We start from the raw sequence: 23,470 nt of genomic DNA, 5'->3' as shown, positions 1-23,470 counted from the left end.
GACCCCAGACGTTCCCTACTTACCAGAACGTCCGGTGCCTTCCCCCACCCTGTCAGAACCGGATTGATAGTCTGTTCCCTTCTCAGTGCTCTGACTCTGTCGCTGCCTCAGTCTGTTGTGCCACAGTTCTCTTTTGTTATTCTGACTCAGTTTCCCTAATTATCCTGACTCTGTTTCCCTAATTGTCCTGCCTCAGTTTATAATTGTTCTGCTTAATCCTGCAAAACCACCCCTCCCTCTTAATCAGAATATTTGATAAGGACAAAAGATCTTATGTTTTAGAGTATCAGACAGAATGCCTCCCATCTCCAGGGTGCCTCCCCTCATTATGTCATCCCCATCTCGCCCCACCCTGTCAAAGTGATGGAAACTGGCTGGCAATGGGAACCCAGGGAGCCGAGTTCGAATTCCGATTTCCTCATCTGCTTCCGGTGGGAATCGGATTCAAGGGCACAGATGAGCCCCCGCAGGGACAGACATGGACCCTCCAACCACCTCCGCCTCCGTTCCCAAGGCAGACCTGAGACAGCTCTTGGCGCTCTCTAGTTGAGAGCCAGACCGCAGAGCATTCTGGGATATGTAGTTCAAGTAGGCCCGTTCGATGGGCAGGCCGGGCGCTGTTTTGGGACTACACTGTCCAGCATGCATCAGCCAGATCTCTGCCCACCCTCCTCTCCCCCCTTCCTCCGCCGCGATGCCTCCGGGCAGTCCAAGGAGGAGCCCTGGAAAGGGGCATGCGTAGTGGGAGTCCTCCCTTGCCAAGAACAAACTTCAAGTGCCGGTTTTTCGGTCAGGTGCCCGAGGGTGGGGCGGGGCGGGGGAGTCTCTGAGTGCGCAGGCGCCTCTTCTCGCCTCCGCCCCTTCCCTCGTTCCCCCGCCCCTTGCTCCGAGTGTGGAGCTCGGGGTTCCCGATCCCCCGAGGGAAAGTGTGCGCGCGCGTGGGCTCGGCTCCGAGCGTGCAGGTGGAGGATGGGAGGGGGGTTGGGGGCGTGAGTGGGTTTGCCTGTGGAGCCGTGGGAAAGTTCACGGGGGCCAGGGAACGCGTGGGCAGAGGGCCTTCTGCGCTCGTTACCCTCCGGGGCGCGAGCTGGGGGATGATCTGTGAGTCCGAGTGACCGGGATTCCCCCCGGCCCCTGCTGCTGCCCCTCCCCAGTATTCTCAGGGCCCCGGGACGCCCCCACCCGAGGACACGCACCTGTGCTCCGAAAGGAAGGTCACCGGGCTTTGGGAGCCCCGCCCCCCCCCATGGCAAAGGAAGCCCCCAGGCGCCGCCCATGGCGGTCACGGCAGCTCCCGACCCCAGGGTGGGGCCCCAGGGAGAAGCCGTGGGAGCGGGCAGAAGGGACCGCGGACTGCTCGGCCCCAGAGTCTGGGGAGAGAGGTGAGGAGGGTGGTGGGAGGAGGGCCCTGCTCCTGCACAGAAGCCCCCACCCCTTCCCAAGTGCCCCGGGGCTGGGCCCATCCGGCCGATCAATAATCAATGAGTTCCCAGGCTGCTCCTGCCGGGCCGAAGGCAGACTTCCTGGGGGGAGGCCGCGGCTCGGGAGGAGGGGGCGAAATGGGGGGAGGGGGCGGGGGGAGCCCGGGGCTGGTGGACCCCATGACTGCTGTGTCTCCCTCCAGCTCCGCCTGCGGAGGCAGCTGCTCCTCCCCCCAGTGGCGGGATCCCGGAGGAGGCAAGGATGTTCCGGACGCAGGTGAGTCCCGGGCCGGGAGCCTGGGAGTGCTTACTTTATCCCGGCGCTCAATGCCCTCCGTCCCCAGTCCCAGCCTCAGGCCTGCGCTCCTTTCATGCTCCCTCAGAGCCCCCATCCTTCTGAGACTCAATAAAGACAGGGCGCTCCAAAGAACGGGCGCGTCCCCGGGGCAGGAATGGACAAAGGGCCGGATCCAGTTCCGAAGCGAATGATGGCGGCCGGATGCTGCCACAGCGCACAGAGCCCTGGCTCAGGCGGGAAGACCCGAGTTCAGATGCTGCCTCGGGGGCTTGCTAGCCGCGGGGCCCTGGGCAAGTGCCCAACTTACCCTGTTTGGCTCAGTTTCTTCCTCTGTAAAATAAGCTGGAAAGGAAAGGTCACAGCCCTCCCACAGCTCTACCAGGAAAACCCTAAATGGGGGCAGTCAGACACCACAGAAAAACGATTGAACAAAAGGAGAGTCGTGAAGGTTCTAAAAGCCGGCTAAAGAGTTGTATTGGCGGCCTCCTGGCTCCAAGTCAATAAGCCTGGATGCTCGATCCAAATGGAAGGGTCTGGAACTTAAAGATCTACATCGAGGGAAGGATTGTCTCTAGAGGCACACGTATGTATCCACATGTAGGCGCACATGTATGTGCTTGCAGTCATACACGCGGATGTATAAAGTGGATCGTTCAGTAAACATTTATTAAGCACCTGCTGTGTGCCAGCCAAAGTGCTAAGTGCATTGATAAGATGCAAGGAAGAGACTAGAACAGACCGGGAGGGAGAGTGGTAGAGAGGCTGAATAGGAGCTGGGAAGAATGGTGGGGGAGGAGTTGGAAGCAGAGAGGGAAGGGTATATTTTTGGTGCCTCATCATTACTTGCGCATTTGTAGAGTCCCTTGTTCAGTCGGCACATGATGGAGTGCGCCCATAGCAGACCATCCCAGACCGGTTCCTTACATTTAGGTTTGAGAAGATGAGATTTAGGAACATGGAAAATGGGATGGGAAAATGGAAAGAACTTAACTTTTTTTTTTTTTTTTTGATTTGGCCCCAGAGGGTCAAACTGGAAGCAGAACAGAAATTGTAAGGGGAATAAATGTTTCATATGAAAGAAAATTTTTCTGACATATTGAGATCTGACATTAATTAATTGAAAAGTAGAAGGGATGATGTTAGGAAATAGGAGATAGTCAAAAAATAGGATTTAAGATTTTTTAAAATAAGATTTATGGGATTTGTCTATCTATATATTATACACACACATACACACACAAATGATAGCTGTTTTCAGCTATTTAAGTAGATTTTCCCCTATATCCCTTTTCCTCCCTTCTAATCGATAAAAGAAAAATGAAAAGGAATAGAGAAGAAAAAAATTCAGCAAGACTGAAAATAACCTAAAGTTATACTCAGTAGAGAGGGAAATTGCCAGGATAGTTAGCCCACAGAATTAGCTCAACATTTTCAGCAAAACATTTTATTTAAAAACTACTTTCTGGTTAGTTTAGGAACATACAAACACACACACACGTATATACATATGCACAAACTTTAAAAATTCTTTATTATATGTAGGAGATAAGAAAGAGACTATAGGGGAAATAGAGGGGAAAAGGCAATATTAAAACAGAAATGATCGAATATATAATACTTAATATGTTAAATTTTAAATTTTACATTTAATATACATAATATATTTAATATGTATATACATTATATATATATATATTTATCAATAAATGATCAATTAAATACTGCATATTTGATTGATATCTTTTATTTTGACATTGCCTAAATTTCCTCTTGTAGTCCTTTTCCTGCTCTTCCCATATAAAGCAAAGGCTTTAAAAAAAGAGAGAGGAAGAAGATGAAAAAAACAAACCCCATGATGAATACATTGAAAATTTTGGAAAACATGCAATATTGTACATGCAGGGACCTCCCACTTCTGTTAAGGACTAATCATCCTCTCTTCTCCTAACTCCTCCTTAGAACCATTGAGATTCTGCAACATTCATTTTTACTTATTTTTGATTGTTGGTTGCTCCATTTATATTGGTACAGTCGTCATATTCTTTTCTTGGTTCTCCTTACTTCAGTTTGTATCAATGTTTGTAAATCTATCGCTCACCATTTCTAACAACATAGCAGAATTCCATTCACATGACATGGTCTGTTTCGCTTTTCTCCAGTTAATGGACATCCACTTTGCTTCCAAATCTTTGCTACCACATGTTTAATTCAATACCTGACATACAGTAGGCTTTTAATAAATGCTTGTGGCTTGATTAATTGCTATATGTCGAGTCTTTCTTTTTAATCAATGACCTTCTTGGGATATATGCCAAACCAGGGAATCTTTGAGTCAAAGGATATGGACACTCTTATCTGCATTTTTATATAATTTCAAGTTGCTTTTAGGAATATTATGCTAATTCACATATTCACCAGTATTACATTAATGTGCCTGTTACCATTCCACTCCAACATTGTTTATGCCCATTTTGGGGCATCTTTGCTAATATGCTGGGTGGTAGGTGAAGCTTCAGACTGGTTTTGATGTGCATTTCTTTTATTAAAAACAAAACCGAAAAAGATCCCAAATCTTATGATTTTTCAAATGTAGAGAATTTCAGGATGTAAAGAGTCAGTATTAAAACTTAAGAAGAAACTTTTGACCTGGGACTGGGAACAGAAAAACAAAACAAAACAAAAAAAAAACACCTTTGTATCAGGGAATTCTAACTGTGTACTCTATATTGGCTAATGTTATTAATTATCATTTTTATCATCAATTTTCATTCTCTGCTAAATTATCAAAACATGTGAATGAATAGTTCTTATGGAGAGAAGTACAAACTATTAACAATAAGAATGTTCCAAATCACTGATAATAGGAAAGAGATTTTCTTTTTTTTTTTTTTTTTAATAATGCCATAATTTGGTCTTGTGATGAAAAGAGCCATCTACACCCAGAGAGAGGACAATGGGAATTGAGTGTGGATCACAACATAGTATTTTCACTCTTTTTGTTATTGTTTGCTTGCATTTTGGTTTTTTTTCTCATTTTTTTCCTTTTTGAATGGATTTTTCTAGTGCCACATGATATTTGTGGAAACATGTCTAGAGGAATTGCACATGTTTAACATATTGGATCACTTGCCAATGGGGGAAGGGAAGAAGGGAGAGAAAAAATTAGAACACAGGGTTTTGTAGGGGTGAATGTTAAAAATTATCCACGTTATATTTTGAAAATAAAAAGCTATAATTTTAAAAAAATCAATGTTGAAAACTATCTTTATATGATTGGAAAAAATAAAATATTATTAAATGAAAAAATGTAAATAAAACTTAAAAAATAATGCTTCATATAAAAAAATACCATAATTTTCCTAGATGTCCTCCCCCCATTACTGTGATGGGTGAAAGATGAAATAATGGTGAAAACTCAATCTTCCGAACTTCTCGATTTATTTACATGGCATGCTACTTTTCATAACAAATAGGGTCCAGGTCTCCTCAGTTTGGCTCTGGATCCCAAATACAGGGATAAACATATTTCTATGCATTTAAAAAAAAACTATGAATAGAATGTAAATCAGGACACAAGATTAGGTCATTTGATTTCTAATTGGAGGAAAGATTATGGGCTTTGTAATTTATGAGGGAAAGAGCAAATAGATGGGATTCTCTGAAATTAGAAAAATAGACATCCCATGCTCCTTCTCTACCAAATGTTTATTCAAGTAAAGGAACATGGAAACAATACAGAGTGATTGACCAATACAGAGTGTTTTCAGATCATTCAAATGAATTACTTGAGGGTGTATAATTGTGAGAAAACTTGCATTAGTCTTCAGATCTGACTGAGTTTCTGGTCAGCATTACCTCAGTCCTTGTTTAAAGGCCACTAAGCAACAGGTTAGGGTGGTCCAGCCTCACAAGACTAGATTGAAACAATGCAACAAAGTTTTCTCACAAAGCAAAAATTGGACTAGACGCATAATTGAATAGAAAGGGAATTGAGCTTCCTCCAGAACTGAGTCCCCAGATGGAGTCAGTGTGGTTCACTCAATTCCTGTACCTCCAAAAAGTCTTCCCATATAAATAATATTTTTTGAAGATGAAAAGCCAAAAAAACAAGGAGAAAAATAATCACTAAAAGGTATTGAGACATCAGAAATCTCTGAAAATATGTGCAATGGGACACCCTTGTGGGTTTCCTATTTCACAAACTGGGATATCTTTTCTTCCAAGTGATACTTCTTTATCACATAACGTTTTTTAATTGTTTTATAGTTAATGGACTTCTACTTTGTTTCCAAATCTTTACCATCACACAAAAAAAGTTACAATAAATATTTGCAAGACCTTTTGTATATAAAACTAATAAAATTTATGGGTCAGAGAGTTATGGGCACAATTGTAGTTGCTTTCAAAATGGCCATTCCTATTCCTAGCTCTATGAACATACCAATGTGCCTATCTTTATTTCTCCTCTACTTTTAAAAATCTCCTCTTTTGTGCTTATGTTAGTTTTGTTTGTTGGCTTTCTGATTTCTTAAAATGCACATTCATTAATCCTCTCATTTTTTTAAAGTTTTGTTTTAATGGATGCTCTCACAATTATAATTTTCCCCTTGACAACTGCTTTTAGCTGCATCTTGGAAATTTTGATATATCATCAAAATTTTCTTTCACATAATTATTGATTGTTTCTATGATTTTTTCTTTGGCCTAGTCATTATTTAGGATTTTATTGTTAAGTCTCCAGTCTTAAGTTCCCTAAAGTGATTCATTTTTTTGTTTGTTTTGTGCTCCATAAAAGATGTATTTACTTTGTGTATCTCTCTGATTCTCTGTATTTCTTTCTGTGTCTCTGTGTCTGTCTGTCTGTCTGTCTGTCTCTCTCTCTCTCTCTTTCAATTCCCACCCAACCCTCTCCCCCATGATTCACCTCTAGGCTGAGTATTGTGGAATTTTCTTCCACCATCAATCTTCATATTTGACTTCTCCTTTCTTTTGTCCTTGTCTCTTTAAATACATTTATAAATAAAACTCTTAATGGGCTCTCTATTGTTATTTTATTATTGACCCCATAGGTAGCTTTTTCTTTTTTAGTTTTTCCTTCCTTCATTTTCTGGAATGATTAATTTTGTATCTGCACCTCTTTGGTTACTGTTTTTGTTTACCTTTTTCATATATTCTATTATATATGGTGTTTGTAAAGCAAAAATCTGCTTAGGTCTAATTTTCTTTGTAGGAATGCTTCAAATACCTCATTATTATTGAACATATATCTTTTTTCACATGGTTCAGGTTTGCAGAGCTTACCTCCTTGGGTTACATCTTCTTTGCTCAAAGAAATACCGTTCTCTTCTTTGGTTTCTGGTGGGTGGAAAATAGTCTTGTGTTACTCACATTTTCTTTCCTTTATATTTGAAAGTCTTTCTTTTGGTCACTTGTAGAATTTGCTGTATGTCAGTGGAATTGTTCAATTTAATCACTGTGGAAGGAATGGAGCCAAAGCTCTCCCAGATCCAACCTCTGAAGTCACTCTGCTTTCTCCTTCACACTGTGGAGAGCTAGAATAAAATCGTGTGTCCTTCTCTGTCATAACATTTCCTAACTACATATAACGTGTGTAACTTATAGAGGAGCTCTTTATACCTCTTTGTGGCAGCAGGTTGCTGAAACCTCCAAACAACTTTAAAATAATGCCTGAAATCAAAATTAGGATGGCAGAGCTGATAAAAGGTCAGGCTGAGTCACTGAGTCCTTTTTCTAGAAAGCTTCGGAGGTTGGCAGGAGAGGTCTGTGATCCTGGGGGGAAGTCAGTCCAGAACATCCGTGGGTGATGGCCATAATAGTGGTGGGGATTAAGTGACTTACCCAGGATCACACAGCTAAGAAGTGTTAAGTGTCTGAGGGCAGATTTGAACTCGGGGTCCTCCTGACTTCAGGGCTGGTGCTCCACCCACTGCCCCACCTAGCTGCCCCATTCTTCTCCTCCCTCCCCCAGTGTGACTGTTTGATTTTTGGAGTCTATCAGAAGTGATCCTGCTGCTGATTCCTTGGTATAATCTGGGATCTTATGAGTAATGTGCACGATTTTCTTGGGATTAATTTGCAGAGAGAATTTGGCACGGTGGTTTGAGCTACAGAGAACACTAGTACAAAGTGAGGGCTTTGAAGAATGGCTGGGGCTAATACAGAATGTATCTGATTCAGGAGCCGGTGACCTTCCGGGACGTGGTTGTGGACTTCACCTGGGAGGAGTGGAGGGTCCTGGAGCCGGCCCAGAGGGCCCTGCACAGGGACGTGATGCTGGAGAACTATCAGAACCTGGTCTCTGTGGGTAAGCCGGGATTCTGAAGCTCTCCGTCAGGGAATCCTCTTTGTTCTCCTAACCCTGATGCACCTCAGAGTGCATGGGCTGCCTCTGACCCTCCACATGGAGCTGCTCCTCTTCCCTTCTCATCATGTCTCCTTAGTGATTCTTTTATTGTTCACATGAGTTACCATGTCATAGACTGCTTAAAGTGGTTACCTGATCACACACTCTGTGTGATACCTTGTCCCAGCCCTTGTCTCTGACTCAGAGCATCACCTGCTGTAGGGAAAAAGATTGACCTTTGTTACCAGGGAAACCTTGAAGTCATTAAAGGAAGTCTGTCACTGTGCCAAATCTGTGCAACCTCCTGTTCAGTGATATTCACCCCATGCTACAGGAAACACAGAGGGGTGTGTGTGTGTGCCAGGTCCCAGCAGGGGGTTAAAGTCCAAACAGAGGGTCAGCTCCAAGCAGGGGTTCAGGTCCTAGAAGGGGGTCAGGTCCAAGCAGAGGGTCAGGTTAAGAAGCCTTTCTGTTGAGATTCCCTCCACTATTCCTGCTTGGGCAGTGTTGTGCTGATGCCATTGGTTCTTAGGACATTGTAGAGCTTTCTTTTCTTTTCTTTTTTTTTTTTTTAAGGTATAATAAGGGCAAAGACACCATTAAAGGGAAGGCACTATGAGGGAGAGAGAAAGTACTTCATAGTGGGTTTTGGGCCTGAAATGGACTTAGCCATTATAGAGCCTTCCCAAAGGGGTCTCAGTCCTCCAGAGTTTGGTCCGGTCAGCCTGAGACAAAAGGTCAACTGGATGAAAGGGTCTATTGCCCTATATTTGGGTTAACAGCTTGCCTACCACTGTATCTCTCCAGGACAGAAAGTACAAATAGATGTGGAATTGGGCATGGAATTGTGAACCATCCTCCCATCGAATCCAGAAAAGGGCTTTGAGATCCCTCGGACCATCTGCTGTGCTTTCTTACCTTCCTGCTACTCTTTGACTTGAACTGAGCTCCAGAACCCTTGCTATCTCCAACATTTTCTCATTTATCTCCCCCTGTGTAGGGATTCCTGTTTCCAAACTGGATGTCATTTCCCTCTTGGTGAGAGGAGAAGCGCCATGGAGGTCCAGTGGAGAAGGCCAGAGGGTCTTTTGTGCAGGTCAGTGAGTGAAGTGGGCATCATCTCCCTGAATCTGTTATGGTTCTAAAGAGATTTACTAAACTGTAGGGCATAAGAATATTTGCTTGGTTTTTTAGTTCTTATCATTTATTGCAATATTTCTTCCTGAAAGATCACACTATCTAATAGTTGTTGTACAACAACATATTTCTTATTTCTTCATGGGCCAAGTGACAGCAAATTGTATAACTCCTTTTAATTCATTTGATGGATATATGTTTTTTTCATTTTAATGTTTATAATTATTGGAGAGTTTGAACAGTTTTTATTATCGTTGTTGCTATTTGTGTCCCCTAAAAATTCTTTTTAATTTATCTTTTTCGATGACCTTCATTTTCTTTTCCTTTTAAATTTTTATTATTTTTTTAACCCAAGCTTGATAAACACCAGTTAATATGAATATTTCCATATACGAAGAGTATTGCACATGAAACTGTGAATCTGATTTAGCTGGTTTCTTTTTAAAAAACATTTGATAAATTCAGTGGATTAGCATCCAAGCTGTTCCTCTCATCTATGGTCCCCTCAGAGCTTTTTTTTTCTCTCTTTTGCATTCTTTTAAATGCTTCATTGTCACTCTTTCTTTTCTTTTCTTTTTGTATGGTATTCCTCTGCCAAAAAAATCTCTTCTTTATAACAAATATGCATCAGTTGGTGAAACAAACAAATACTGACTGTGTTCAAAAATATGTTTTATTTTGTACCTCTCATATCACTTTAATTTTCATTCATAACAAATCCTCCACATAGAACCATCCTCTGTAACAAAGAATAAAAGTGAAAGAGTAAAAAAGAATTTCTAGAAAACTAAAGAATGCATCAATATCTGCAGGATTCCACCTTCCTCATCCTTCCCTCACTATTAGAAAGAAGAGGCAGCAGTATTTTCTCATTTCTTCCCCATGGCCAAGGATGGTTAATAGAATTACACCATTCACTTTATGGGGTTTGGTTTTTGTTTTTTTTTTTTTTTTTTTTTTTGGTCTTTTGTTATAGTCTTTATATATTTTTCTAGAACTTCCTACTTGACTCTGTATCAAGTCATATAAGTCTATTCATGCTTTTCTGAATTCTTCATATTGATTCTTATATTCCTTGATCCCCAGGTTATTTTTTAGCAATTCCTCAAACACTAGACAGCTATATTCTTTCTAAGTCTTTGTTACTACAGAAAGAACTGTTGTGAATATTTTGCCATAAATGAGATCTTTCCTTTTATCTTTGTTCTCTTTGGGACATACACTTAACTAGAAGGTCTCTGGATCAAAGGATAAATACTTTCTAACCTTAATTTTAAATTGTATTCCAAAATGGCTAGAGTATCTCACTACTTCACCAGCACTGTAATATTTATATTAAACATAAACAAATTATAAATACACAGTATATCATATGGTATAGCATAATATATGATATGTTGTATATATTTTGACATATCATACAATGTATTATAAATAATGTATATCATATGTATAGTAGCTAAACAAGAACTTAAATTGTAAGTGTATAAATTATAAGATTACAATAAGTGAGGTAGTATTTTTATTATTTATTGCAACATGAGAAATCAATAATAAATATATCATTTTTACATAACACTTTTTGGCTTGCAAAATCCTTTACAGATTGTACCTCGTATTCTTCCAATTATTTATGTTGTTCTTTTGTTAGGTTCTGTCTTTTGCTTTTTTTTTTTTTTTTGTATTTTGTATTCTCCACTTACCACAGTGCCTGTCACATAATAGATACTTTAAAATATGTTTTGATTGATTAATATCTTGTAGTTGAGTTTATGTCTTTAGCATCTGTTGGTAGATGGACTCCCAGGTGTTTTACGCATGTTATATCTATTTGATTTAGTCTCCTTTCTTCTATTATTTTATCATGGGTAAAATAATTTTTATTCAATTTTATTAACATTTTTTTATTACTTCATATATCTTCAGTTGGTTTGTGGTTGAGTTTTTCACATTCTGTACTCTCTCAATGCAGTCAAGATGAAATTTCATCTAATGAGTCTCATTGACTGCCACAAAGTAAGCTCCCCTTTGATTAAGCATCCAGATAACTAAAATCCCTGAATTTTTTTTTCTCTCTGATGAACAGCTGTTTAGCCAAACCTTCCCTGTTTTGTACTTGTAAACATAGTATATAAATTTATCTCTCAACAAAATGGCTCGTGACTTTTTAAAAATAAATATCTTTCAGATTCCACAGGTGATAAAACTAGCTCTGGAACCAAAGATTTGTGTCTAATCGAGAGCGGTTGCATAGGAGCATCATCAGAGAAGATTCTGCCAAAGGACACTAGTTGTTATTCCCAGATGGGCAAAGTTAAGGAATACGACATTAATTTAGAAGAACAGAAGGACATTCACCAGAAACAATTTAGACAAGTAACAAGCAATGCCAGTATGATTTTTAGCAATGCCAGGGTACCTCAGTATAAAACATTTGGGAGACATTTTAATCCGGGATCAACCTGGAAAGAGACAGTGGGAAAAATCATCTTTAAATATAAGACATTTGGAAAGAACTTCAGCCATTTTCCTGACCTCATTATATCCAATGCTTTCTTCTTCTGGCAGAAGTATTCTAAGTCTAACAAATGTAGGAAACCGTTCAGTTATCACTCAGACTTACTTAAATTTCATAGACTTCATGTTAGAGAAAAGCTACACAAAAAGAATAAATGTGGAAAATCCCTTGGCAGAAAATCAAATAGTAACAAATTGCAGAGAATTCATTCAGGCAAAAAATATTACAACCATAGCAAATACCAGAAGTCCTTTAGGTACAGAAAAACTTTGACTAAACTTAATGCAGTTCAAACGTGGGGGAAGTCCTTGGTTTATATTAAGTTCGAGAAAACCTTCATCAAAAGGGGATACTCGATTGCCCATCCAAGGATTAATATTAGCAAGAAACCCTTTCAGTGTAATGAATGTGGGAAAATTTTCAGTGAGAGAAAAAACCTTATTAGTCATCAGAGAACTCATACTAGAGAGAAATCATTTATATGTGGTGGATGTGGAAAAAGTTTCACCCAGAGGGCACATCTTATTAATCATCAGAGAATTCACACTGGAGAAAAGCCCTTTGCATGTAATGAATGTGGGAAAGCCTTCATCAGAAGAGGACAGCTTGTGACACATCAGAGAATTCATACTGGCGAGAAACCTTTTGTTTGTAATGAATGTGGAAAAACATTCAGTGAGAGGAGAAACCTTATTAGCCATCAGAGGATTCATACTTCAGGAAAACCCTTTGTGTGCAGCGAATGTGGAATAGGTTTCCGGCATCGAGTAAGTCTCATCATTCATCAGAGAACTCATACAGGAGAGAAACCATTTGCTTGTAATGAGTGTGGAAAGGGCTTCAGACAGAGGGGTCACCTTATTACACATCAGAGGATCCATACAGGAGAGAAGCCTTTTGCATGCAGCAAATGTGGGAAAACTTTCAGTGAGAGGAGAAACCTTCTTGCTCATCAGAGAATTCATACTGGAGAGAGGCCTTTTGTATGTAATGAATGTGGGAAAGGCTTCCGATGCAAAGTCAGTCTTATCACTCATGAGAGATCTCATAATGGAGGAAACCTGTTTGAATGTAATGAATGTGGAAAGCACTTCAGTTGGAGGGCAAGCCTTATAATCCATCAGAGAATTCATACTGGGGAAAAACCATTCACATGTAGTGAATGTAGCAAGTCCTTTACTCGAAGGGCAAGCCTTATCATCCATCAGAGAATTCACACTGGAGAGAAACCCTTTGCATGTAATGAATGTGGAAAAGGCTTCAGCCAAAGGGGACACCTTATTACACACCAGAGAATTCACACTGGAGAGAAACCCTTTGAATGTAGTGAATGCAGGAAAACCTTTAGTGAGAGGAGAAACCTTATTACTCATCAGAGAATTCACACTGGAGAGAAGCCCTTTGCATGCAACGAATGTGGAAAAGGTTTCCGATGCAAAGTGAGCCTTATTACTCACCAGAGAACTCATGGTGGAGAGAAACACTTTGCTTGTAAAGAATGTGGGAAAGCCTTTGGTGAAAGGGCACACTTTATTATCCACCAGAGAACTCACACTGGAGAAAAACCCTTTGAATGTATTGACTGTGGGAAAGCCTTCAGTGTGAGGGGAAGCCTTAATAGACACCAAAGAACTCACACTGGAGAGAAACTCTTTGAATGTAATGACTGTGAGAAATCTTTCAGCCAGAGAGGAAATCTTATTAGCCATCAGAGAACTCATACTAGAGAAGCACCATTTGCTTGTAATGAATGTGATGTTTCCTTTATCAGGAGGACACATTTTATTAAACATCAGAGAACTCATCCTGGAAAGGAACGTTTTGCATATAATGAAAGTGGGACAGCCATCATTGACCAGGAACTGCTCAAAAGCCATTACAGGAGTCATGCTGGAGATAAACCCTTTGCATGTGACGAATGTGGAAAAGCCTTTAACAAGAGGGGATACCTCATTAGACATCAGAGAAATCATAAAGGAATAAAACATTTTGAATGCAGTTAGTATAAAGAGTAGCCCAAAAAAGTTCAATATTAGTGTGGCGGAAGGTATCCAGTCCAGTCCCCCAGCATCCCTGTGTGACCCTATGCTATTGAAGTCAGTGACTTAGATGACACAATCGTCCAATTTTCAGATTATCCAAAAGTGAGAGGGATTGCTAACATACTGTATGGCAAAGCCAGGATCCAAAAAAAATCTTCCCCAGTTTGGGCAATGGGCTAAACACTAAGAAGATGAAATTCAAGAGGGAGACAGGCATTCAGGAGCTTTTGTAAATCAATCAGTAAGTGTTTATGATGTGGGAGCTCATGGGAGCTTTCTTCAAGAATTTGATGGGCTATCAAGTGAAAGGTATGTTCTGTTTGCCCCCAGAGTCAAAGCTGAGCCATGGGATGGGATGCATTGAAATATATTGCATTGAAATTCAGCTCGCATTAAGGAAATGATACAGAAGGATCACAACTGTTAGAAGACAAGAGGGAGTGGGTTAATCTTTCCGGCCTCAAATCAGGCTCTAGCAATCTAATACATATTAAGCATCTACTCTCCAGGTACAGCTGGAAGACAGAAATCTAGATTTTTAAGGTATATATATGGGAAACAGGATGACTGCAAAGTTGGCTGGTGCAGCTGAGGATAAGCAGCCAGCCAGCAGCGTGGTCATTGAATTTGTAGCTCAATGCACTCATCAACAGAGAAAATTTGAGCCCAGGATGCCCCAGCAACTGGAGGTATTTTTCTGACTTTCCCATGATTCTTTTTCATGCAAGGAGAAGGATTCAGCATCAGGGCAGATGGAAAGATAACGGGTGGACTGCTGGAAGGGATGTGGAATATCTTCTGGAAGCTCTTCGATATGGGGGTGAGCTCAGTTTTCAGTCCTGCTCTAAACAGACCAGGCTAGTTTTACAAACCTAGGGTCCCTGCCATATAACTGGGCTGGTTATACCTTTAAAAACAACTACCGCCACTAACCAACAAACGTGAAACTGACTTCAAGACAATGAGTCTGAGGACTAGGATTGATCTACTGATAGTTCTACTGCTAGATCAACTTTTTGGTCTCCTAAGTATAAAATCCAGGACACTGGGGGCAGTCAGGGCTTTCCTGCAGGTTCAAACCATCGAACTTGACAACCTTTCACGTGACAGTCCTTACAGTCATGTCACCCCAAGCTTATACATGTTATTCTAGAAAAAGCTTGACTTCTCAAACTTTTTATAGCTTTTGTTTATTTAATCAATTCAGAGATATTACATATAATAATTGTATTCTGTGATTTCCATCTATCAAAAAACAACCACCATGTAGATATTCATCTTGGGGTAACCCAGATGGAGTGTCTGCCGTGTATAACAGTTGAAAGCTACTTAACTCTCACTTCACTTTTCCTGCTATTGCTTCATTTTCCTAGAAATTTTCAGTCTGTATTCTAAGTCAAATAAAAAGATATTTGTCTTATAAATTAATAAAAATGAAGAAAAGTCTTAATTACCCCTGTCCTATTGTAGTTGACCTGAAGAATCAGCTTTTCTCTTAAACTTCTTTCCTTATCTCAGCCTTTTTGGTCTTTGTTTAGACAACATCAGTGTTATGGCTCGTGTTATTTTATAATAGCAAATAATAAATCTTTGCAATGTGCCAACAGTAAGAAAAATCCCCAGAGTCATCTCTGGGCTTTTTAAGGGCAGGGGAAAGATGGAACAAATTATTCTCCTGCCCCCATCTCTGACTCAACCTTGGAAACAGGATGGTAATTCTCTTGGAATGGTATTCCAATTCTCTCCAGAATTCTCTGTGGGATATCTCTTTATAGAATAGGACTTGAACTCAGTACTTTTGCAAAAAACAAAATCATGTCCTTTCATGGATTCTTCACAGATGCAATTTCATAAAAATAATCATTAAAAACTTATAGTTTCTCACGAGATGGGTGGCTAACAGTCCTCTCACAGAGGAAAATTGTCTTTCTTTTCTCTCAGGAAAAAAGTTATACTATGTACCTTCTTTTACAACACTTTCCCCAGTATTCTTTTCTCTCTTAATGCAGTCCTTGTGCCCACAGTGCCAGGGATGGAGAGGGCAGCTCAAGTTGGAGAAAGTGGGCTTTTCTCCAGGTGAACTTGAGTCATTCTATTAGCAAAGAAGACCTTGCTATGAAGTGTGTTTTTTTTTTTTTCTGATGCTTACGAGATTCTGTGTTAGAACTGGGGAATAATTTATACCATTTCCACGATAATACACAGGAAAACAACATTGAAAGGCTCCAGTGATTTCTCGAGCACAGCTCCGAGCTGCTTTCTTGAGGGCTGGGATTGGGTGATTTTATTACAGAGTCTCTGCCAATGCAGATTTGAATGAACATGTTGCCAGGGACGCTCCCTGATGTCCTAGTCCTTCTTCAAAAGGAAGGGCAAACAATAACAACAAACAAGGGAAGGATGACGTAGCAGAAGAGTAGGAGTTTGGGAGTCAGGACCCAGATTCAAATCCTACCTCTTCTTCCATTACATCCACATGATCAGGTCAGGGTCTCTAGGATTCAGTCCCCTCACCTATAATATCATTTAAGGTCCTTTCCGGCCCTACTCTAATCTTTTTTTGGTCACATCAGGTGTGTATGTGTATGAGGGAGATTTGATGCATTTGAACAGGTTCATTTATGACACAAATGACAGAATTGCAAATCTCCAACTCAAAAGTATCTTAGGGGCATCTGAATGAATTTCATTTTTACAGATGAAGAAACCAGGCTGAAAGAGGTTAAATGTCAGATAGATAGCAAGTAGCAGAGCTGAAATTAGAACTCAGATCCCATAACTTCAAGTCCAGCCGTCTTTCCAGTGAACCATGTTGCCAAGTATGGTTGCCATGTTGCAACCATATTGCAGAAGACGTTAAGTCCAGATTAATATTTTCCTATAAACTCTTAGAGAAACACATAAAAATGCTCTTGTCTCTTTTATTTCAATCATAAACTTCAAAATATAAAGCAAGCAAAAAATACCAGAAATCTTGCCAGAAACCATATTTGAAAATAGATCTGTTTGTTATTCTTTGGAGAACACTTGGGTTGCTCAAAGCATCAGGCTCCCTTGTTCAGCTGCCCACTGCTCCCCAGTGAGCACAGTAGGTGTCCAGAGTTCAAGCATTCATGCATTTTGTCCCAATAACTATTCATTCTAGGTAAATATTCACACAGCTTCCAAAAAGAGGTGCCCATTTTAGTTTAGTTGTTTTTAAAAAAAACAAACACAGTTGTGCAATTTAATCATGGACTTCTTTTGAATATCATAACGGACAGCATTAATTTCTCATGGGGGCGGACCTGATTTCCAAGCAAGAATAAAATTAAGTGGAAGATGAAGTAGGTAAACACATAAACAATTTACTCTACTTATTGGAGCACTGTTAATGAAAGAAATTACTCTCGTTAATCATATGCATTTTGTCCTCTAAAACACATAGCTATGGGAAAATACTGCATAAATACTTGTTATATGTGTTGAATTAATGAACTGCTCAAGGGAGCTATGGCTGAAGACTTGACTATCCAAAAAGAAGGGTAGTCATCCTATTTTACAAAATATAAGAATGCTTTAAGAGACGTACGGAGTTTTAAATACTGATATTCCGTACGATGCTCTTTAGGGACAAATCTTGGATCAGCACACATTTGTAATAATTAAATTACAGTAATAATAACCATACATAAAACTCATAGTTCACTCTTTTTGTAATGCTTTTGGATTTTACAAGCATCCTAAATGTATGATCTCATCAGACACTAAAGATATCTATAGCAAGAGGATGGAGGCAAATTAAATCATAGACGGGGAAAGGACATTTCTACTGGTTTGATGAATAAATTGGAGCTGGAACTGAATCAGATGCATCCTTTTGGCTTAAATGTCATGTGACATTTTATTAGCTAGAAAACAAGATATTTTATTGCTAACTGAATTGAAAGAAGAGTAATTCTTGGTTGCATCACCACCCACCAAATTTTGCAGAAAAACTGAATTCCCTTCTTCCCCTTGCCAGGCTCTAGTGCCCATTGTTTTAAGTTTCTAGACGAGAACATGTTTTTTAAATTCCATATATTTTATTTTTGTGGAGCCTTAGTCAATCATTCGCTTTGTGAACAATGCCTACTTTTCCGTGGCTCAATTTTAATTTCTACAGAGGTAAGACTGTGTGTTTTGCTTTTGAGTCTCTTCAGAAATGACCAACTCTCCATGACCCAATTTGGGATTTTCTTGGCAAGAATACCAAAGTGGTTGCCTTTTCTTTCTCCAGCTTATTTTACAAGTGAGGAAACTGAGGCAAAAAAGGGTTAAGTCACTTACTCAGGGTCACACAGCTACTAAGTCTCTGAGAATGGATCTATCCACTACACCACCTAGCTGCTTTTTAACTTAATTTTTAACCTAGCTCGACCCACTTTAGGTTTTCAGTGGTTCCTGATTTTCAAAGACCAACGGTACAGGTCAAATTCTATTCCAAATAACTGTTTGTTTCCTCTTTTAATTATTTGTAAACTATACATAGTTTGCTTTGTATATATTTGTCTGCATGTTGTCTCCTCCATTAGATTGTAAACTCCTTGAGGGCAACAAAGTGCCTAGCACATAGTAGGTGCTTAATAAATGCTGATTGATGGATATGTAAGGATACTTCAAAGCTTTTTTCTTTTCTTTCTTTTTTTATTTTCTTTTTCCAAATATAGTTTTCAACATTGACCTTTGCAAAACCTTGTGTTCCATATTTTTCTCCCTTTCTTCTTCTCCCTGCCCAAGATAGCAAGTAATCCAATATAGGTTAAACATGTGCAATTCTTCTAAACGTATTTCCATATTCATCATTCTCTGCAAGAAAAATCAGATCAAAAGGGGAAATAAAAAACACAAGAAGGAAAAATAACCCAAGCAAACAAACAACCAAAAGGTGAAAATATGGTACTTTGTTTCATATTCAGTCTCCGTGGTTCTCTCTCTGGATGCTGATGGCACTGTACATCCTAAGTCTATTGGAATTGCCCCGATCACTTTATTGTTGAAAAAAGCCATGTCCATCATGGACACATGGGCACAGTGTCCCAACTTATTTAATCCCAAAATAATGGTCCTGGGCATTGGAATTATTTTTTGTACTTACAGTTAAATATGGGTTTTTATAAATATGTAGCTATATCACGCACATATAAAATACAGCTAGCATTTCTATAACGCTTTACAAGTCTGCAAAGCACTTTATTTCATTGTCATTTCATTGAAGAATTTATAAAACCAGAAACAAATAATTGTATTTAGGAGAAGGGGGAAGTGGCTTGGTTTCTTACTATATCTGGCTTTCTTCTTCCTTAGTCCTTGCGTGAGATTTGGCCCAAACTCACCTCTCCGACCTTCCTAAAGCACCACCTTTCTGTGGTTTCTCTAAATTTGAAGTCTTTCTGGCTCATGTCTTCCCTACGCTGGGGCTGTCATTAAATTGCTATATCCTTAAAGGGTCTGGTTTGCTTAGGGATACTGTGGAAGGGAGATGGAGAGAGAAAAGAGTAAATTTAAAAGCTATATTATGTCAGATGTTTCCCCCACCCTAAGCTTCCCAGTGTTATTGAAGTCTGATCAAATTAAAAAGCTCGAGCAGGTAATGAGAGGAGATGCAAGAAGCAGAAGCAGAAGCCAAAAAAAACCTTAGTGGAAAAAATCCGGGTATTTCTGGACTTTGAACATGTCACTTCTCATGGTATATACCCAGATGAAACGAAGCAGCTGAAGAATAATTTCCAGATTTAAACTGTAAGCCCAGTATTCAAGCACTGTGGACTCTTGTCTTTTTTTACTATTTCCTTTTGCCCAAATATTTACTTGCTGAATAAAAATCAGAAATCAAGCCAACTGAGTGTCTTCTGGAAAAGGACGCATGAGGGGAAAACTTTGAAGCATTCTATGGCTTGGTAAGAAAAAGAGAAAGGCCCAGTGTGACTTCTTGGATGGAGAGCCAGTGACTCTCATGCTACCCTAAAGCCATCACCTGGGACAGGATGCACGGGATGGGTTCCAGGTGTTCAAAGCAGGTGCCCAGGAGCCATGGAGTTCTCCAAAGGCATCATCTGAGGGGGTTATGGATTTCTACTGGCTTCGTTCTTGCTAGCTTTGTTTCCCAATGTCTCCTTCCCCCTCTCTTGCCCAAAGAATTGAAGTGATTAGCCTAAGGTCAAACAGTAGTGTCAGGGCTAGACTTTGAGTCCAACAGCAGCTATCTGGCCTATGTCCCAATGGGTTTCCAGCGGGCTCCTCCAACACATCCTGGGCGTTTGCTCCACCTTCTGTTGGACAGGACCTCACAATCTCTGGCAGCAGCGACCCACTCACTCCCTAATGGTCCCAGTGGCTGAGACGGTCCTCACTTTGAGCCAAAATCTACCCCGGGCAGCCTCTTCATTTCCTCTCTTATTGTCTAGAGCCACAGAAGGGCTCTTTCCTCTTCTCCATGACAGCCTTCAGGCTCGGAGGAGATCCCTAGAACACCTCCTTTCTCTTCATCCCTATCGCCCTCACCATTCTTCATCTGATGTGGAGTCTAGAACCCTCCCCACCTCGTTCTGTTCCTCTAACCTGCGTGGAGTTCATCGGGATCCCTTAGAACAGGGTCTGTGCCCTCCTCCAGATTTAGTCTGACCAGGGCAGAGGCTCGGGGGTCTCCCCACTCCCATCATCCAAACTTTAAGCTTTCAAGGGTATAATTAAGACCGAGCTGCCCATTGATGGCGTCTTCCTGCTTTTGAGATTTCCTCAGCTCATATTTTCACCCAAGAAAATGCCAGACAATGGTCCGTTAAAAATTGTTTTATTAATGTTTTAGCAAACTTTGCTCCAAAAAAGCAAGACTAGGATCATTTGGAGCTTGACAAAGAGGGAAATGACATTGTACTGATGATGGGGGCCCCCACAAGAAGCATTGTTTGGATTTAATCAACAAGTGTTTACTAAGTGTTTATGGGTGGTCATGCAGTTTAGGAAGAAAGGAAATTGGGGATTTCTTTGGCCCTGTTCTAGGGTTCTGTTCGGGTCAGTCTTCCTGATACGGGACGTTATAGCCCAGGGTATTGCCCAGGGGGAAATGGGCAAAGAAGGTCCGCGCCATATCATCGATCTGGTAGTACGCTCCTAGAGTCTGAAAGTATTCGACATAGGACCAGAAGTCTGAAGTGGAGAAAGGCCAGTAGGGCAAGGCTGGCGGCTCCGCAAAGGGATCTGATTAAAAGAGAAAATAATCATCGTCATAACAATTACGGAGCAAATTAAAGTTAGCAAATTTTTTATATAGATTTGGTCTTCGTAACAAGCCTTGGAGGTGGGGGCGATTAGTCTCCTCGGGTGAGAAAGCTCCAGAAATATTCAGGGACATGGACGGTCACCCGGCCGGCAGACTCTATTCTTCTGCCTCCCAGTCTCACCCACTGTACCCCGTGCCCCCAGCCGGCTCCACTCACAGCAGGATGGATGCCCAGAGGAGAGTGTGGAGAGGAACATTAAAGGTGGGATGGGGTATGTGGGGCCCCTTAGTTCAGTCTCCCCATTTTACAGAGGAAGAACTGAGTCCCAGAGTGGTTGCCCTGTGCCCTGCCCACTCTGCCTGGGCCACACTACCGCCCAAGGAACGGGTTTAGATGTAATGATGTAATGCCTTTTTCTCCTCCCCTGGGCAGATTTAGAATCATTTTTGATTTAGTGCCAAGGATATTGAAAACCTGCGTTTGAGACTTCAGATATGTCACCTTCACAGGTTTAAGTCTCAGTTAGCCCATCTGTGAAATGGGGACAGTACTTCTTATGTGGTTTACTTTGGGGGCAGAGCCTTTGCTGACCCTGAAGTTCATTTATCCAAACATGAATTATTTTGATGAGCACAACAGCAGAAGACACAATTCTGCCATATTTGGAACTCCCAGAGTTGGGGGAGATAAGACCCATATTTGGGGCAGCTAGGGGGTGTCATTGTGCATACAGTGCCAGGCCCAGAGTCAGGAAGAGCAGAGTCAAATCCGGCCTCAGACACTTACTGGCTCTGTGACTCTGGGCAAGTCACTTCATCCTGTCTGCCTCAGTTTACTCATCTGTCAAATGAGCTGGAGAAGGACATGGCCAATCACGCCAGCATCTCTGCCAAGATGTGACCGAACAACAACAAAAAAAGAACTACATATGTGGGACCAGAAAGGAACGATATAAAATAAAATATAATTTAGTGCTTGTATGCATTATCCCAAAAAGGGTCACAGGATGTGAGAGAATAATAATAACAATAATAAATATGTCTTTGGTCCTTCAAGGTCTACAAGGCACTTCACATATTTCATTGCAGCCTCACGAGACCCCTGGAATGTGGGGGGTAATAATACCTCCCCCCATTATACAGATAAGAAAACCATTAAGGCAAGATTTGAATTCAGAACTTCCCAACTCCAAGTCCAATCTCCCCCCTAAGTGCCCCTGGTGGGAGACTGGTGGGAGCTGGAGCTTCATGGAGGCAGAGGGTCTCAAACCTTCAGGAATGGAGAGAATCAGGATGAAGGAAGGGAGGAAGAACAAATAACATTAACAGAGGTGCAGAGTGCAAATGATGGCTTGGGGCCACCAATGATTCCTCTAGGGCTTCATCTCCCTGGACTGGGAAGGGATCTCTGAAATAACTGTTCTACAAAGAGGGCAACTGAGACTCATAGAGGTTCTTTGCCTTCCCTGGAAGAACTTGGCCAGGCTTATCAACTGATCAACAAACAAGCATTTATTAAGTGCCTACTGTGTACTAGACCTGTGGTAAGATAGGCTAGCCCTACAGAGAAAAAAAATAAATTGGTCCCTGCTCTCACAGAGTAGACACAAAATAGATGGGTGACTTTGTGTTGTTCCTTTCCAAAGTTAACCGGAGTGTCCGAAGGTGTGGGAGGGGCTGCTGGATGTCCCAAAACCTTGGGACCCGGCCTCATCAGGCAGTGTGATCTAGGGGAAAGATTGCCAACTTTGGAAAGGAAGAACCCGGGTTCAAATCCCATCTGGGATGCTCCTCTTCAGTTTCCTCAGCTGTCAAACCATGGATGGTCAATAAGGTCAGGAGCTCTTTCAGAAAAGGCCCCTGGACGGAGGCCATCCTGAGGTGAGAAGGAAGCCTGGATCCTACCAGAAAGCCATTTCTGTCCCAATGGAGGCAAGTCAGAACCAGCGATCCAGACAAGAGCTTTCATAAAAGCAAGGGGTGCATAGGACCAATGAGGCCATATGGAGCAATGGCAAGAGCTTTCTACTTGAAGTCGATAATATTGAATCTTTAACATTCAGAACATTCAAAAGAAAGCAAGATAAACTCCCTGGCTCTGCTGGACGGTCTTGGGACCCACAGAGTGAGGACAGGGGAGTTGGGCCCAGTTCTCTGGGACAGGAAGTCAATCTGCTGACCCTTTGTCTTGGACAGATGCCTACAGTTTGACATTCAGCAAAAGCAAATCATTCTCCAGGAAGAAAATATTTATTCCTGAAGGGAGCTGTGCTGTGCAGGGTGAGGGGGACGCAGCCAGGAACCCCACTGCCCGACACGTGGCTGTCCCCGGGTGACCAGCGCTGCCCGCTGCCCTGTCCTTGGCACTCCAGGAGGGGGTGGGGGAGTTACAATCTGTCCTAACGGAATGGTGGGAAATCAGAGCCCATCCAAGTGGTCCATGCACCTTC

The 23,470-nt window shown here is 41.2% G+C and overlaps 2 protein-coding genes across 2 annotated transcripts in view; one reads left to right on the top strand and one right to left on the bottom strand.

The window, feature by feature from the left end:
* The first annotated feature begins 1,033 nt into the window (after positions 1–1,033).
* Positions 1,034–18,003, top strand: LOC100919526 (zinc finger protein 84-like). The gene is made up of 5 exons (XM_031968197.1): positions 1,034–1,382; positions 1,625–1,698; positions 7,918–8,044; positions 9,084–9,179; positions 11,409–18,003. Exons 1-5 carry the CDS (start codon positions 1,247–1,249, stop codon positions 13,739–13,741), a joined length of 2,766 nt encoding a protein of 921 aa, XP_031824057.1. The 5' UTR covers positions 1,034–1,246; the 3' UTR covers positions 13,742–18,003.
* A 2,578-nt stretch (positions 18,004–20,581) lies between these two features.
* Positions 20,582–23,470, bottom strand: part of OTOS (otospiralin) — a 5,519-nt gene continuing 2,630 nt past the window's right edge. Inside the window, exon 3 of the mRNA XM_003770166.2 lies at positions 20,582–20,998. Within this exon, the coding sequence (XP_003770214.1) occupies positions 20,814–20,998 (185 nt within the window). The 3' untranslated portion in view covers positions 20,582–20,813. The remainder of the gene's footprint in view (positions 20,999–23,470) is intronic.

The sequence above is a fragment of the Sarcophilus harrisii genome, chromosome 4 (genome assembly GCF_902635505.1).
Source record: "Sarcophilus harrisii chromosome 4, mSarHar1.11, whole genome shotgun sequence".
Taxonomy (NCBI): Eukaryota; Metazoa; Chordata; class Mammalia; order Dasyuromorphia; family Dasyuridae; genus Sarcophilus; species Sarcophilus harrisii.
The sequence above is the reverse complement of the archived record's forward strand: the minus strand, read 5'-3'. Positions and strand labels throughout refer to the sequence as shown.

Bases quoted from the DNA above. Each gene is read 5' to 3' on its own strand.
- LOC100919526 (XM_031968197.1), top strand. From the start codon at position 1,247: ATGGCAAAGGAAGCCCCCAGGCGCCGCCCATGGCGGTCACGGCAGCTC. The intron at 1,699-7,917 runs GTGAGTCCCGGG...TATCTGATTCAG, and splicing joins CAAGGATGTTCCGGACGCAG to GAGCCGGTGACCTTCCGGGA. The intron at 9,180-11,408 runs GTCAGTGAGTGA...AATATCTTTCAG, and splicing joins CCAGAGGGTCTTTTGTGCAG to ATTCCACAGGTGATAAAACT.